This window comes from Durio zibethinus, chromosome 19, assembly GCF_047325235.1.
Source record: "Durio zibethinus cultivar Kanyao isolate XHJ-2024 chromosome 19, ASM4732523v1, whole genome shotgun sequence".
In the NCBI taxonomy this organism is placed as follows: domain Eukaryota; kingdom Viridiplantae; phylum Streptophyta; class Magnoliopsida; order Malvales; family Malvaceae; genus Durio; species Durio zibethinus.
Window position 1 is genome coordinate 17195468 of NC_143180.1, and position 18020 is coordinate 17213487.

The 18020-nt window shown below is 30.1% G+C and overlaps 1 protein-coding gene across 2 annotated transcripts; it reads right to left on the reverse strand.

Annotated features, from left to right (window-relative positions):
• Positions 1-452: 452 nt before the first annotated feature.
• LOC111310440 (putative protease Do-like 14) lies at positions 453-13622 on the reverse strand. 2 transcript variants are annotated; one of them, XM_022909910.2, is made up of 10 exons: positions 13311-13622; positions 13093-13230; positions 12684-12838; positions 12298-12605; positions 11979-12039; positions 10728-10858; positions 10372-10492; positions 5587-5679; positions 1094-1206; positions 453-745 (listed from the first exon to the last, which is right to left on the reverse strand). In XM_022909910.2, the coding sequence occupies exons 1-10, from the start codon at positions 13405-13407 to the stop codon at positions 694-696; spliced, it is 1269 nt and encodes a 422-aa protein (XP_022765645.2). In that variant the 5' UTR covers positions 13408-13622; the 3' UTR covers positions 453-693. The 2 variants fall into 2 exon arrangements, with proteins under 2 accessions (XP_022765645.2, XP_089604729.1); XM_089748603.1 differs by lacking the exons at positions 10372-10492; positions 10728-10858.
• Between the last annotated feature and the right edge of the window lie 4398 nt (positions 13623-18020).

Consider the following 18020-nt stretch of genomic DNA (forward strand, 5'->3'; position numbering starts at 1 on the left):
GAGTTTAACCACTAAATATAAATATATATAATTTTTATTCATTTATATATAATTTGAAAAATAAATAAAAATTGAGAAATTAATTAAAAACAAAAGATTGAGGAAATTAAGATCTTCAAACACTATAATTGGATTTCCTTCTACCATTTTAACAAAATTCAATGGTTAAAAAATATAAAAAATTTTAAAAGTGCATTTATATATTTTTATCAAAAATTTATTTTTGAATCATTAATTAATAAAATAAAAAAATTGAGATATTCATATACTAATTTTTATCAATACTAATTTAATAAAAAAAAAAAACTTAATATTTGCAAGAATGAAATTAATATGATAACTTTTCATATTCATAATAACTTAATGCAAAAAAATCTATTCTTTCATTCTAGTTATTTTGTTACCTATTACCTTAAACAGAAACGTAAGTTTGGACCTCATTCCTGAATAACTTTTAGATGCTAATTTGATCACTTATAGCTGATCATTAATGAAAAACTATTAGTCAAGCTTGAATCATACTACAATAACTTACGCAGCATTGAATAGTTGTAATTTGTAAAACTAACAAAATGCAAAATCCGTTCATTCTGTTCCTGGATTGCACAGCACCAAACAAGCAACCTCTATTCATCGAAAATACCAACGGCCATTTGAAATGACACCAAAAGCAAAATATTTCAATAATTACCGCTACATATGTATAGTGTCGAATAACATCTGTCGTTCCTTAGGAATTGGCCACCTGACACAACGAGAGAGAAATCAGATGTGCATGTAATTACCGCTACATTTGTACCTTTTTCATCCAACTAAAAGTATACTCCTAGTCCAATGTTTTGTATCTTATTAATTATTAAAACATGAAATCTGAATTTGAACTGTGATGAAAGATTTGTCAATTTGGTCAGATTGATACTTGAATAAACTATTTATTAACTGAATAGTTCAAAGGACTACGTTTTCAGAAAAGAGTTGTAACGTATTATACAGATATAACTTGATCCTCACTAGTACACATGCACAACTTATTATATACCTAAATACATAAATATATATATACTTTAACCAAAAAGAGTACAAGGGATCTTACCTATTACATCTATCACCAGCAAAGACAGTTGGAGTCAAACAGGTACCATCACTTGGTCTCCGGACATCCAACTCAACAGGTTCCCCAACCTTGTCTAACATAAATCCAAAGAACTGATATTGACATAGAAAAGGGTAACAAGCAAAGTATCAATGTAGGAGCAAGATAATTAACTATATAAAAAATTTCAATGCTTATGACAAGATGCAGAGAAATTAGTGAAACTCGTGCTACAACCATTCTATATTTAACTGCTTCAACAATAGCATTCACCACAAAGAAGCAACCAAGCAAGTAGTTCCAATACAATTTACATAGAGGAAGAAAATTTCCAAAAGAAATGCACTTCAATTGTCATACCACATATTTCCGAGAAATTTCCAGCAATAATGTATATCTACATTGTTCTAAGCCAGTTTCCGCTTATAGGTGATCTCACTTAAGATAATTCATCCCTACATTACTACAAATCTATCACCACCGCAGTTCTGAAGAAATCTATATAAATTCTTATACTACATCCACCGAGATATAGCATCATTATAACAGTATTTCCAGCATTAAAGCTTATGACTGACAATGCAATCAACCTTTGGCGGGACTCCAAGGAACCATAGGGTGTAAACCCTAGGGGTTTCTGTTCTTGTTCTCTTTTCTTTATTTAATTTTACCAGTTCTCCCCAAGAATTCAGATCAGACCTAGCTCTCCTAAATCTAATACAAAATCTGTGTACAAAGGAAACAAATTATTTTTTCAAATACAAAATGACATAAAATAGAGCAAACTCACTTCAAAACCACAATACAGATTGGAGTATATAGATTTTTAGCTGGATTCTACCACATCTTGGTATATTTTCTCACATTTCATGATAGTTTGAAATTTTTCAAGTGGCAAATGCTAAGAGCATCAAACTCTTGACAAGAAACAAAATGACAAAATGCCACTGAAACAATTAGCAACTTTATTACTCATTAATCAATGTAATACTCTTTTATCAGGAACTAGTATTGATGGTCACATGTAAATATTAGTCATTCGTAGGTTTTTTAAAGTACTAAGGCTATTTGTTTGCTACATTTGCTACTTGCTTTTAGCTATATTTCCTTGTTGCTTCTTGAAAAGTTGCTATAAAATAAAATCAAAGGTAAAAGGAAAAACTATTATTAATTAAAAATGAACAAATAACTAAAATTTACAGTCAATTATAACAGTTGAGGGATTATACTATCCAGGCTTTTATTTTATATTTTACATGTTTGATTGTAATCTTTTACATATATTTAGGTTATTTTAGATTACCTAGTATTAGGGCATTGTGGTCATATTTGGTATTTTGCATATTAGGGAGTTGGGGGTTTTAGTTATAAATACTTGTGATGTTTTAAGTTTTAGACAGATTGGATTAATTGAGACTTTGAGATTGAGAATTTTACTCCTATCAGTTCCTTTCATTTCTTGCCCCTCCCCCCCAAACCCCCATCCCATTCTTATATCTTCTCCTCTTAATTTTCTATGTTCTCCCTCATTGTTTCTATCATTTTCTGATTTTCCATTTGGTTACTAAAAGGAATGACATTACTTTAAAAGTTATATAAAAATTTTTTTCTTCGGTATCCAAATTACTTTTTTGTTTTAGCTTCCTAAAACAAAAGTAAGCAGCAAAAGCAACAATTAGATGAACCTAAGTTGAAATTTCAAATCTGAAAAATTCTCAAAATATAATACTTGAAGATGTTGCTCAAACTCAAAAAAGAAAGGACAACTCGTGTTGACACAAGTCATCTCTACATATAATCTGTCATATGTAAGTTAAAAAACCTCACAACAATCTCTTGCAGAAAGGGTTAGGTCAATGTTAGTTGCCATTACTTTCTCAATTCATGCTTTAGTTTTTCTTGGGGAAGCTCAGATACCAGAAGCTGCAGAAAGAAATTGAAGATGAAGAGGGCGTGGAGGTCTGTTTGTGTGTGTGTGTGTGTGTGTGTGTGTGTGTGTGAGAGAGAGAGAGAGAGAGAGAGAGAGAGAGAGAGAGCTGCCAGATGAAAAACAAAGATATTGAAGATGTCAAAATGGAAGTTGAAGAAAAACATGTTGAATGTGTTACAATTATGAACACTTCCTTATTCTTTAGTCTGAAAAGAATAATCTTGTTGAAGAGGGACTAGGAGATGACATGTATGAGGGAGAATCTCAACCAGTTATTGCAACACGATTTGCTTAACATTGAAAACGTTCAATCTACATTTTCTGAAGTGGCTATCCAAGTAGTTGAAGAGCTTAGTCAAGTCATTCTTCCATACCTTGTCTTGACCCTTTTGATTATTTTCAGCCGTTTGTTGTTGATGATAGTTCTTTTGTTGACTTTTTCATTCCAAATGAGCTTAAAAATGAGCTGCAAGTTGCTTTATTCAAGTTGTTCAAGCCACTATATATTTGACACAAATGATCATGGATCTTTTCAGATTTTTTTTTTTTTTTTTGAAATTCCTACCCTACCCTAATACTTACCAAACTAAAGAGGATATTATGCCCCTAAGCTCTTTTAAACCCGCAACCTCCAAGTGCTAGCTTCAATGACATGCCAAAAAGCTCAATTTTTCAAATCAGGGTAGAGATTTCTCCAACCAGGGGAGAATGATGGAGAATGCAAATATTAATTGAGGGAGCATACCATCTAGGACTTTATTATATATTTTACATGTTTGATTGTAATCTTTACATTTTAGGTTATTTTACATTAAATAGTATGTTGAGTTATATTACAAATATTAGGGCATTGGGATTATATTTGGTATTTTTCATGTTAGAATTTTAGTTTAAAATTCTTGTGAGTTTCAATTTTTAGACAGATTTGGGTTAATTGAGATTTTGAGATTGAGAATTTTCTTCCTTTTATTTATTCTTCTTCTTTCTCTCCACCCCCACCCCTCTCCTTTATTCTTCTATCTTCTACCTCATTGTTTCCATCATTTTCTGATTCCCTCCAAACTCTATGTTCTCTCTCTTCCTCCTTATTTGTTCTACATCACATGCCTTTTGTTATCTAAAACGAATAACATTATTTTAAAACTTATTTACATTTTTTTCTTTGGTATCCAAATGCACCTCATGTTTTTTGCTTCCTAAAACAAAAGGAGTAGCAAAAGCTACAATCCAATGGAGCCAAAGTTGCATTTTTAAATCTGAAAAATTCTCAAAACATAAAGCTTGTAGATGTTGCTCAAATTCAAAAAAGAAAGTAAAACCCAACTTGACACAAATTTTTCTTTGCTTATAATTTGTCACATGTCAGTTAAAAAACCTCACACTCATCGCAAGGGTTAGGTCAATGTTGTTGCAATTACTTTCTTAATTCAATCTTTAGTTTTTCTTGGGGTAGCTCAGAAACCAGAACCGGCAGAAATAAGGAGAAGATGAAGAGACGGTTGAGGGGTGCATGTGCATGAGAGAGAGAGAGCTGGCAAATGAAAACGAAGATATGGAAGATAGATGGGTGACTTAAGATCATGGTTGCTGGAAAAAAGTGGGAGAAGCAAGTAGAGTAGAGATGCAGGTTGAAAAGAGACAGAAAGCCTCAATAGAGCAAAGTGAACTGTTTTTGTCCTTGAAAATTTAGGGTTTTAACATTTGATTGATGGTTTGGGGCCTTTGGGGACCCTCCAAAAGAAAACACCCATAATTCCCTAAATATATTGCTAAATTCCTAAGACTGAAATAACAGAAGAAATAATTGTTAATTAGGTTTTCCATTAGCTGTGGCATTCTCATCAAGTTAGAAAAGGCTCAGCTTTGAGACTTTAAATGACTTTCTTTTGTGTTTCAAAGTGAAAGTAGAAGAATCCACAAGTTCTGAAATTGTTTCTTTCACCATGGAAATTTTTAAAGTTGATTTCACTCGATCTTTGCTTTAAGCAAGATTGGTGACAAGCAGACTTTCTAATGTTTTCTAATAGAAAATATGCTAGAAATAATGAAATCAATGACCTGGTCATCTAGCAAATTAATGAACTGTTGCTCACCAAACAAGACCTTACCCTTTGTGCAATTAATTCAATTTGAATTAGGGATCAATTTAGCATTTACGACCATTGTCTTAGGCATTTATGCAATTAAGAACTTGTCAGCTCTACCATTTTGATAACTTAGGTAGGACAAATTTGAGAAACTTGTGTCAGCTTGATCAAACACTTATTCATTGATTGTCCTCACAATCCATCTTTCATCTGCCCTTCCATCATCCATAAAATTGAGATCATAGCTATAGCCTAGCTAAGCCTCCAAAAAGAATAAGACAAAGCTCAATAAAATTCTATCCAAATAGAAACTTTTCCTGTTTCAAAATGGGTATATTTATTCATTAAAGTACTATAAAAAATAAAATGGCCATCTTTGAGAAGGCATTAGAAAAACATTTACGGTAATAATGGGTATATTTGAGAATGCTTTAACAGGATGCAAAGCCCTACGAATAACAATGATAAAAGTATACCTCTAAGGAAGACTCAACAGACTTTCCACCACATTGAACGATAATGTCATCGGGGCGTATTCCAGCATATGCAGCCGGAGATTCGGATGTTACCTGTGAATAAATTTATAAACAAAAAATTAGCTACCAAGCAATCTGCACAGACTTGATGAAAAACAAATGACTAAAAAGGTAAGTATAATGAAAAACAACAAATTACCACATCTACCATAATAATTTATGGTAAGTGCCTTGTGAGTTCAGCATTTGAGCAAAAACCACAGCAGTTTTGAAAGACAGTTTGCAATTTGCAAAACCAAAGTGAAATTCCATAAATGCATTCTATAATGGAAAACCCATTCTATTCACTCAAACAAATAAAATAACAGGCATGCCTCAACGTAAGCTTGTCATGCAAATAAGTTATGAAAGAGCACGTCCATGTTGTGTATTCAGTTACACAATATTCTGATCCTGGTCTACCTATTGAAATAACAAGGGAAAGGCAACAAGAGTAACCAGCTACATAAATTGGTCGTAAAATGAAATGGGCAAAGCAGTCCTGGGCAGAATCTCATTCCGATGTGTCAGATCAACATTAGCCAAAGCTGAATGACTAGAAAGCACAAAGATGGACACGTAATACAGGTCCAACACGACACAAACACAGCGACACAACAATTTTTAAAAAATGAGAATATGGGCATGGCAGGACATGACCATATAAGTATTTTTATATATTTTTTGTGCAAAAATATTCAATATGAATATAAATATTGATACTTTTCATTAATATATAATAAAATATTTTACAAAATTTTTGTCATTACACAAAATATATCATTAATTTTTATTTTCCAATTTAAATCAGTTAACATAATCTTTAACTATATTATTTTCTCTATCAAAAAAAAAACTATATTATTATCTTCTTGTATATGATATCATGTTGTTGCTGGTGATTAGTGAAGCCAAAAGTCTCATTTAATGTGGCCAATTATTAAACTTAGATTATCCTAAACTGTTAATGAATAGTTTATAATATTGATAGTAATTAATTTGATATTTAATTATAATTTAATTTTAATATTGATAGAAAAGGAGAGCTCTTGTCCTGTTTACCGTGCACAATTTCCTAACAAACCTCTCATCATCTACAAAAGGGAGCCACCACTTTTTTTCTTCTCTCTTCCTTTTTCTTCTCTTTTTTTCTTCCTCTCACTCTTTACCCAGTTTCTGATCACCAGCTATTGCCTCCATCGCCCATCCACCAAAATTCCTCTACAAAACACCAGGAAACTCCTCTCAACCTCCTCTTTCTTCCTATCCAGTTATATTACCCAAAAAACAACTAAAAAAGCCTAGATCTATAAAAATACCTGCAGCCTCCATCTCTTTTTTAACCCTTTTTCATCACTTAATCCATGTCTAGACATGTCCTGACAGTGTTCAATTTGGGTTTTAGCCACGTCCCATACATATTTTGATGTGTTGGCGGCTTGTCTGTATGTCAGGCACCGGTATGGCACCAATATGAGAGATGTTCTCACATGTCCATGCTTCATAGCTGAATGAAGTCCCATCTCATCAAACAATGCTAGGCAGCGGTAATGTTAGTTTTTTGCATCGTAAACGACTGTTTAGCAGTGAAATGGAACGTGTGACAAAGAAAAGAAGAAAGGAAAAAGGGGAAAAAATAGAGAGAGAAAACTTCAGGTTTTTCTTTTTTTTTTTTATTTGAAAATAAAGTATGAGGTTAAGGCACCCTGTTATGGAAAAAAAAAAAAAAAAAACAGAGCAAGTGTTACTCTGTTTGGAAAACAAGAACAGGCAACATAACAAAAACAGAGAATCTGTTGCTCTGTTTTTTTCCTTCAAATCAGAAGCATACTTTCTAACTTTTTCTCCCAAAGAACAAAACATAAGGCCTTTGTTTTTACTATCAAACTATAGTAAACTTTAAACCACCTTTTTTCTCACTCAAGTTATACTAACAATTGTTTGTATCATTAAATTCGTGTAAAGTTTCAAATGGCAAGTAATGTCGCTGCTTCAATTGGAAACAATAAAAAGGGTCCAGTGTGGAAGTAAAACTTCTTATTAAAGATAATACATAAAGTTTTTCTTCAATATATATATATATATATATATATATATATGTCTTGCTTAACTCAGATGAGCACTTTTTTGCACCTTGCCCTTGGACGATACAAAGGTCCTAGCACCTAGCGGGTGCCTTGCGCTCTTGACAATACAGCCTTATACCAAATGCCAACCTAGGAGAAAAAGACTTAGGCTGGATTGCATGTACCTTGGCATCTAGCTACATTAGTTACTGATAAGACTACACACAACAGATGAATTTTTTCCTTCAATGATGCATTGGTGCATAGGTGAGAGGTTTCAACATAAGCTCATATAAGTTGGAAAACTTTCTAATTCATGAGTTGGATTTTTGCTGTGGACTTGAGGCCATTTATAGGTTTTTTTTGTTCAATATGGTAGAATGATTTTGCTCTATTTTTATGTTACTTCTAATGCTCTAGTTCATTGTTATCTGCATTAGATTAGTCCTTCACCCCTTCCTCCATCCTTCACACTGGTTCTCTCTACTTCATACAAGCTCCTCTCTTTCAAATATAATTACAACTAATAATTGTATTCAATTGTCCGCCTAAAACAAGACCAGTTGAACTTCTCATTCTTTCCATAATTTAAATATTTTTAACAAGATTTTAAAAATGTTGAGTATGAGCCAAGTGTCAAGAGGTGTCAAGTTAGACTCCTCATATTTACATTCTTGTAAAACAAAAAAAGGTATTCTCAAAATGCACAAGAAAATAGGTTTTGCCAACTGGGATGATAAAATTTGCCAATTTATTGCAAAAGTTTCTGAAAACGCAAGACATACATGAAAGCCATGGAATTGTCACAGTTTTGGAAATGAAGCACCATTCAAAAGTGAAAATTCAACTACCTAACATCATATTTGGCCATTAATAACCGTATTTTGTACTAGTGTCCTTGACTGCACATTCATCACTACTTGCAGAAGATCTACAGGGATAGGATAAGAGAGAAGAAAGGGGGACAAGGGGAGAAAAGGATTGATGTAGACAATTAACACTACCAGGGGAAAATTTTGTTATGTTGGACCCAAGCTCCAGTAGTTAATCTCATAACATGGATTTAAGCATTCCAAGTTTAACCAAAACACCTATTTTGTATAGAAAATGCCACTAACAGCAACTGCATGCAATGTTGTCAAGGAAGCAAAGCAAAGAAAACAAAAACCTCACTCAAGTGAAGTATGGTGCATTCATACATATATATATATATATATATATATATTATCAAAGTTGCACTTCCACCCATGATCCTTTTTATTATTTCCACATGCAAACTGAGGCTTGAAACTTGCAGAGGTCTAAAGTTTCTCCTTAACACAGCCAGCTTTGTAGAAGAGTCTTTTACCCTAATAAATAATTTGGTTGTCATAGCCCTAACTCCAATAAAAAGCTTTCGACAGAGTGTATTACCCTCTTTTTCTTTTATATATAAAGATTAGATTTTGGTCCTTTTTACTTTTAAAATAAAAACTAATAAAAAATTAAAAAGGCATTTCGCTGAGGCAAGCTTTTTTTGTGCCTTTTGCTTAAAAAAGAAAGCATGCTTAAGCACAAAAGCATGCAACTGATCACAAACACCTTGCTTAAGGTCTAAGGTACTATTACTGTTTGGGGCTGCCCATGTGCATCTAAGGCACTATTACTGTTTGGCTCTACACCTTTGTTTCTAGATGTGTGCCTTAACAACACTAAGTCCACCTTTATTACAAAAAATCAATCATGCAAGGGAATACAAGAATGTTATTGGGCCTTAAAACTTTTCAACCCACAAAATCTAATATCTCAAAATCCCACTAAACTCAATAGTTTAGATATACAAAATTTCTAGAAGTGAACAAGGGTAGGAAATTGCATGTAGAATAAAAAGAAACTAATGAGGGATTAACTTACTTAAGGTTTTATTTTTTTACTTTTGTTGCATTGAGGGTGTTCATTGTAAAATTCTATAGAGTTAAGAGTTATATTAGGAACTTTACATTTAACTTAGCATTAGGGATCTTAGTTTAAGTTTTGTCCTCTTTATACTATTACATTTTGTTTTAAGTTTAGTTAGTTAGCTTTCTATTTGCAGTCTAATCATTTTTTAAATCATATTTGGAACAAGGGTTATAATTTAGGGTTAGGGTTGGTAGAAATCTATATAGATGACTATGTACTCTTTCCCTCGATGTAGAATTATTATGAAAGAATTTCCAGCATTGTTGCTATTGTGATTGTATGATGCAATGTGCAACTCCTAAGGAACCCTAGGTGTGTAGCATAGGATCTGCTTTTCTTTCTTCTTGATTCTGTAAAGCAATCTACCTTAGTGTGACCCCTAAGGAACCCCAGGGTGAAGCTTTGGGATCTTTCCTCCTCTTCTTTTTTCTTTATTCAAATTTTTCTGTGTTTTCTCAAGAATTCAGATAATAAACAAGCCATAAACCCTAGTCTTTGCTGTCCTATATCAAACTTCAACTCCAAAAGCCATGAAAAAAGACACCATGCTCTTCATCCACCTTTTTTCGTCCCTTTCTAAATTTACTTGTGCAAATTTGTAATCTCATAACTTTATCATTTATTCTCTCTTTTTGAATTTCTTTAATATTTGTGTCCATTAATGATGCTGACCATGGGACAAAGAGTAATACAAAAAACTAGAATCCCATATGAAAGAATTTATAAGACAAGATCATACCTCTTCAACAAGGACACCTTTGCTGATTTGGGGAAACTTAAGAATTATCTTTTCTAACTTATACACACTTGCAGAACCAAGGCTAGATGCTTTTACCCCAAGCCAAGGTTGATGAACTCTCCTGTGATGTGAGAGAGACAGATTTTCAGAGTCTAAACTCTTTCACATAAAAATTAGTCAAGTGTGCTACAGCAGAACTCAAAACTTCACAAGTTCAGCCAAAAAGATTTTAAAAAAGGAAAGCTAATGGCTCAATATACACTAAAAACATGTCATAATATAATCCACATGTTGAATAAACTGTCAATTCAAGAACAGGGAATGAAGTGTAACAATATTATACACTTGAAACATACCCATGGTTCTTTAAGTTCTCCAAGCATTTAGAAACTGCATTGATCGGCAGAAATGGTGTAAATAATTCACTGTAAAAATTAATTCCAATGACTTCTCCATGACGATTGATAAGGGGGCCCCCGATACCACCCTAGCAAAAAAGCATTGGTCAAGTAATTCTTGCCTGAATAGTTACATTTGTTATACATAAAACCAATAGCATGCAATGCAACAGATGCAACTCACTTTAATTCTTGCACACCAAGAAATATCATTTGCTAGAATGTTACATTTCTAATCTTTTAACATTGCTGTCCAGTCAATGTGTGTTGGAATGAGGAAAGTTGGTGCACAGTGATGTAGCAATATCTTTCCATTTTCATCTTTTTCTTTTGGCATATCACCTCTTTTGGTGTGTTTGTGTACGTTATCAATTACAATATGCAGTTAGCACCAACATTACAGACAACTACATGAACGCATCCAAAGGAAAAAAGACAAACTTTTCTTTTGCAGTTTTTTATACATGTACTCTTACTCTACTAGCATCTAATGCCCAACGTTATCAAAAGATAAACATATGATCTATAATAGGAAAGATTTGGCATCCATAGGTTAGTAAATTTCACATGCAATTAAGGTCATAAGACAAAAACTGATTACAAGTTGCTAAAAGTTTCTGGAATGTTAGTAATATATATTGTTAAAGAGTTAAGTAGGTTAAAGACTTTGCTTGGCACATGACAAAAAAATGCATGTCAAACCAGATCGGCCAGCCATTGCAACCTCTTCCTATTAGTCAAAAAGAGGTGACTCATCATAATTTTCAAAAAAAAAAAATGATAAAATTAATTGCCACCTCCCACAATGTGCCCTCCATGCTTAAATATTTTAATTTCACATGCCTACCCAGGCATTTTTTAACCGCTAGAGGGTGCAATCAAATTAATTGTCTGCCTTAACCTTTTATTTCCATTACTTCAAGAAATTTCTAGAACAGTTACAGAAGCACTTTTCTGAAGTCTGGAATTTAGTACTAACTTATGAAATGGACAAAATCACAAACAAAAATAGCAAGAACTCAGATACAACAGGGAAGAAATACATGTTGCAAACATCAGTTTAAGGACTTAGAAGCAAACTACAAAAGCAGACAAGCCAGCTCATAAAAGAAAGACAGAAAATAAACATCCACCAAATCAATAAACCGAATACATATGTGCACAAAACCAGAGAGCATATGAGAAAGAGGGAGATAATGATGTCATTACCATAGTAATCTTGCAACTTGCAATGCAAAGCTGTTCACAGTCAAGATCACAATAGCCAAACCTAGGAAAGTGGGAGGAAAGAAAGTGAGAACAAGTATGAAAAACCAGCAACAAATTATAACAATACTTATCTATGTTAGATGGATAAGGATCTAATGTTTGACATTGAGATAAACTTATAATATCTAGCTGAATGAATGAAAGCATAAGGTACATGATCAGACAGGTGCTGAACCTTAATTGAGTAAACTACAAAATGAGTAAAATGTGCTCACACGCACAAACACAAAAGAAAAATGCCAACGAGTATTTTGTACACCTGAATACACCAGGTGCAGCCATAAGTTCATGGGTACGATAATGGCGACCAAGAGCTATGACCTTGTCCCCAGCACAAATTTTAAAAGAATTTGAACCTTGCAGCATATCCTGCTGAGAATGGAGCTCATATGATGTTGAATCCAGCACTCTGGGTAGAGTTAAGGTCATGGAATCATCCAAATGCTTAAAAATTGGCGTTGGCAGTCGTTGATTGGATCTTATCTTAATAAGAGCAAGATTGAAATGAATATCGCAAGCAGAGATTTCACCTTGACATGTTTTACCATCCCATAAATAAACATCAACCTAGGCAGTAAAGATGGGTAAGCATAAAAAGAGTGCTTCATAAATAAATAAATGAGAGGGAAGGAGAAGACTACTTGCCTGTATATTAGGTGCTATGTCAGCATTGGAAGAAGGAGAACGACCGGTAAGAAGCGTAGCAGAAGTAAGGATGGTGGCAATGAATTCATCGCTATTGTCTTGGTGTTGACATTCGAAGATAGTCCCCGAGCATGCAAATAACAAATCACCATCACCTGTTAGCATAAATAAATTTAGTAATTCCATTGGTTAGATTTAGATATATATATATATATATATATAGATATATATATATATAAGGGTGTAAACAAACGAAACATGAACAAATTTGGTATGTTGGTGATATATTTATTTAATTATCAAACCTGAAATCATTTGTTAAACTTACTAAACAAACAGAAACCCAACTTATTCACCATCTATTTCTTGAATTCGTTTACAAGAGATGGTTTAGAAACAGTATGAGTACCTGAGTGAGATACAAGGGCAACAAGAGATGGAGAAACTTTCAAAGCGGAGACTTTGGTGCGAAGATTTAAGTAAATATTCTGCTTCACACAGCTATTAAAAGTCTCTCCAAAAGTATTCCTCGTAACACAAAAACAACCTGATACAAGTAGGTAAAACAAAGAATAAGAGCAACACTAAAAAAAGTAATAAATAAATAAATAAATCCAAAATTCTAACCGCAAGTCTCTTCGCGTTTTCGTTTCCATGGAGACGGAGTTTCCGCTCGATGCCGGGCTATCATCAATGGAGCAGGCTGGGCTAAGTGGGCTAACATTGGTGGGGAAGTTTCCAAACTAGAGCAGAAACAAGTCTGGTCAATTATTATTATTATTATTTTAATAATTGGGTTTTGTTTCGCTTCGGCTTAGTTCAGGAAAAATTCCGATGTTCGCCGCCGAGTTCAAGAAACTGAAATCAATGCAAAGGCAGGGCAAGGCAGCGCAGGGCAGGGCAAGGTCTAAACTCTAAAGGCATATTCGATTCGGCGTTATTCCAGCCCTCATCCATTGGATCTTTATAATATCAGGCATCAACTTCTTCTGTGGGCTCGTGGCCTGCTCTGATCCGGTTTAAAGGTTTTAGTTACATCCATCTATTTTTCTATAAGATTAATTTCAATAATGTAGCACAGCACTCCTCCCATACAGTACCACGTGTCATCTTCCGATTTTTTTTGTTTTTGGTTTTTATTTTGCGTTTTTTTTTTTTTTTTTTTTTTACCATTTTGCTTTCAACAGCATATATATATATATATATATGGACTGTCATGCCCTAGCCGTCATGCCACGTGTCACAAAACAATTGGTTCATTTTGTTTCGTTCTTTGCTTTTTTTCTTATTTTTGTTTTTTTTATCTTTTCCTTTAAAAAATTAATAAATTTTTGAAAATTATAAAAAATAATGTTTGAAAAGATTGTATTTTTATGTGTGGAATTAATTATACCAAAGGATTTTTTTTGTTTTTTTTTTCATTTTTTCATTTTTATTTTTAAAATAAAAAATAATTAACTTTTTTTCTTTTATTTTTTTGTTTCTTTATTTTTCTTTAAAATTATTTAATAAATACTTTTAAAAATTATAAAATTATATATTTTTTAGAATTTTTTTAGGCTTTCTTATATCAAACTTTTTTTATCATAATTACAAAATATTTTTCATATTATATAAATTAAAAATACTATAATATCTTATAACTATAATTATAAAAAAATACTTTTTTATTAATTCATATAATATTTTTTTTAACATAATTATAAAAATATCTCTCGTATAATTGATCTTAAGCTTAGAGAACACCCTATTAACCCTAAGCTCAGATAACACCTCATGTCAAAAGCTTAACTTGCCATGTGGCAACCTTTTAATTTTTATTTTTATTTCTTTGATATTTTTTGGGTGATAAGATTCACTTATTTTTTATTTATTTTTAAAGGGTGTGTTCTCCCAAATCTTTTTTTTTAAGGTGTTGGACTTTTTTTTCAATTGATTTTTTGTTTTTTATTGGTGAGGCTTACATGCTATTTAAAATTTTAAAATGGTGTAAAGCCCACGTTTCTTTTTTTTTTTTTTTAAGGTGTGAGTTTTAAATTTTTTTTGCAATCGATTTCTTTTTTTATTTTTTTATTAGTGGAGTCCACATGCTTTTTTTAAATTTTTTTAAAAGATGTTGGACTTACATTTTTAAATTTATTTTTTCATTTTATTTCTTTTTCTTCCATTTTTTTTACTATATTCAATATTTTAAAAATATTTTTTTTAATAAAAATTGTTGGACTCACTTATACAAAATTTTCTCTCTTTTTTTTACTTTTTTAACTTTTTCCTTCTTTAATTTTTTTCAAACAATTTTTTTATTTTAATTTGATTTTGAAGTACACAACATGTTTATTTTTTTCTTTTTATTAATTTTTTTTATTTTTTACATAATTGATAAATATTTTTTTATTTAATTTTTTTAGATCCACTTATATCAATAATCTACAATATGTTGAGTCATTTTATTTTTTATTTATTTTTCTATTAACTTTTTTAATATTTAATAGTTTTATATTTTGATTTTTTTAGTATGAGCCACTTGATATTATTATTAAAAATATATGTTTGATCTTTTATTTTTATTTTTTAATTTGATTATTGTAAAAGAGATTTATACTTGCGAATTTGTTGGCTTTATATTCGAATTTGATTTTTTAAAATTTTTTTTAGTTTTGATTTTTTAATTCATAATATAAATTTTTCGATAAAAAACTCATTATTGCTGATGTCACATGAGAACTTAATTCCCCTAAAAATGATCATGATTCCTTTTAAATTACATGACAATTGAATTACATACATTCAAATTAACTACAATGCTTTTTTTCCTATGATTAACTAAAATTACTATAATGCCTCTCTTAACATAAATAATAAAATACCCTTTTTATCATAATTGACAAAAATTACTATAATGCTTTATAATTATAATTACCAAAATACCCCAACCATCATTTACTAAAATTACTATGATGCCATTTCTACTATATTTACAAAAATACCTCTCATAGTATTATTTGTCAAATTTGCAATAATATCATCTAACCATAATTTAAAAAAAATCATTTTTTATTGCTTCATATAATGTCTTTCCAATCATAATTACGAAGATATCTCTTATATTACAATTGGCTAATATTACTAAAATACCTCTAAGCATAATTACAAAAATAACTTTTTGATTGTTTCATAATTACAGATTAAATTTTAATATCCATATAATAATATGAATTAATCCCCATAGAAATGATCATGATGCCTTTTCAATTACTTGAAAATTGAATTACATGTATTCAAATTGATTGTAATGTCTCTTTTTTTATAATTAACTAAAATTACTATAATGCTTCTTTTAACAAAATTATTAAAATATCCTTCTTACTATATTTGGCTAAAGTTACTCTAACGCACCAATAACCATAATTATAAACATGCCCTCCTACCATAATTACGAAAACACCTATCAAATTATAATTTATCAAAATTACTTTAATATTCTCTAACCATAATTACAAAAATATTATCTTACTATAATTACGAAAATACATCTCATACTATAATTAGCTTAAATTACTATGCTAGTTTTTTACTGTACTTTTAAAGAAATATCTTTTTGATTACTTCATGTAATGTCTTTCATACCATAATTATGAAAACGCCCATCATATTATAATTAACAAAAATTATTGTAATACCCTTTCAACTTAATTATGACAACACCATTTTGATTGTTTCATAATTACATATTAAATTTTAATATCAATACAATAATATGATAAAATGATTCTACCTACTCTTGTCAAGAACTTGATTACAAAAATAGACCTCATATTACAATTGGCTTAAATTACTATAATAGTTTTATGACTATACATAAATTTTTTTTTTCATTTTCCCTTTTATTGAATTTTTCAATTTTTTAGGATATTTATTTTTTATTAGATAAATTTATGACAAAAGAAGACAATTAAGGTACCTATATGTCATTCTCGTTTTTTTTTCTTCTTTCCTTTTTTTGTTAATTTTTTATTTTAATAAATATTTTTGAAAGATTTTATTTTTAAAAGCAGGTCTTACTTTATACTAAGATTGTTTTGTCTCTTTTTTTATCTTTATCTTTTTTTGTTAAGATTTCAAATTTATTTTTTTATAGGATCCACTTAATATAAAGTATGCCACATGTTATCTTTTTTTATTATTATTTTATATATTTAATAAATTTTTTTTAGAATTTAAATTCTTTTTGTATAAACAACTTAATATCATGGGTATGCCATGTGTTAAGTTATTTTTTTATTTTTTATATTTTTATCACTTATTCTAATTACTTATTCTTTCTTTTTTTTTTTCCTTTTTAAATATTTATAATGTTTAATTTGTTTTAATTTTTTTGAATGTAAGGCCCATTTGATATTATTGATTATTTTTTTTTAATTTGATAATTTAAAAAAAAATATTAGGAAAAACTCATTTTTATTAATATCGGGTTGCAACTCAACTATGTTCCCTTTCTTTTCTTGCCTTTTCATCTTTTCATTTTAATTTTTATTAGTTTTTCTTCCTTTATTTTTTAATTAGATTTTTTGTTACAAAAACCAACATATGTATACATGTGACACCTTATTTCACATTTTTGCATTTTTTATATTTTTAATTTTAATTGAATAATTTACAACAAAAGAAATTGATAAATAAATATTTTAAGAAAATATCAATGGAGGTATAGATAACAAAATCATCTATATCTAATGTGTTACTATTCATCTAGATCCGATAAATGCATTTTTTTATTTGAGATCAAATCATTTTTTTTAAAATTTTTTGGTCTTGTCATAAGTAGGTTAATGGTATTTCACCTTACCTTAAATTATATTTTAATTATTTTTTTATATATGTATTATATTAATAAAGATATTATTTAATATTTTAATTTGTTTAAATACTATTTTTATGTATAATTAAGATGTAATATATTCATCGATTTATTACATAAATTTGACCTTTTTTTTTTTCCATTTGTTTAAACTTCATTCATAGTTTTGACATGCGATCTTATTTTTTTATTTTTTTCATTTTTTCAATTTTTTTATTTTTAAATTGGATAAATTTTGTAAAAAAAAAAAAACTATGTAGGTGTCCATATGGCACCATAATTTGTTTTTTCCTTTTTTTTTTAATTAAATAAATTTTAGAACAAAATAAGTTGATAGATAGGAATGACAAAATAATTCGTATCCAATGACCCATCTCAATTGAGAGATCTTCCTAATACCTCAATGAGTTTTCTTTTTCTTTTTTATTTGTTTATTTGTTTATTTTCCTTTTTCCTTTTTTTATCTTTTTATTAAAGTA

What these genes read in the sequence shown, in the direction of transcription:
- LOC111310440 (XM_022909910.2), bottom strand. Translation starts at nt 13,407, where the DNA reads ATGTTAGCCCACTTAGCCCAGCCTGCTCCATTGATGATAGCCCGGCAT. An exon ending in GAGAACTTAAAGAACCATGG is followed by an intron (nt 10,493 to 10,727) that starts GTATGTTTCAAG and finishes CTCACATCACAG; the next exon opens with GAGAGTTCATCAACCTTGGC. An exon ending in AAGGTGTCCTTGTTGAAGAG is followed by an intron (nt 5,680 to 10,371) that starts GTATGATCTTGT and finishes ATTTATTCACAG; the next exon opens with GTAACATCCGAATCTCCGGC.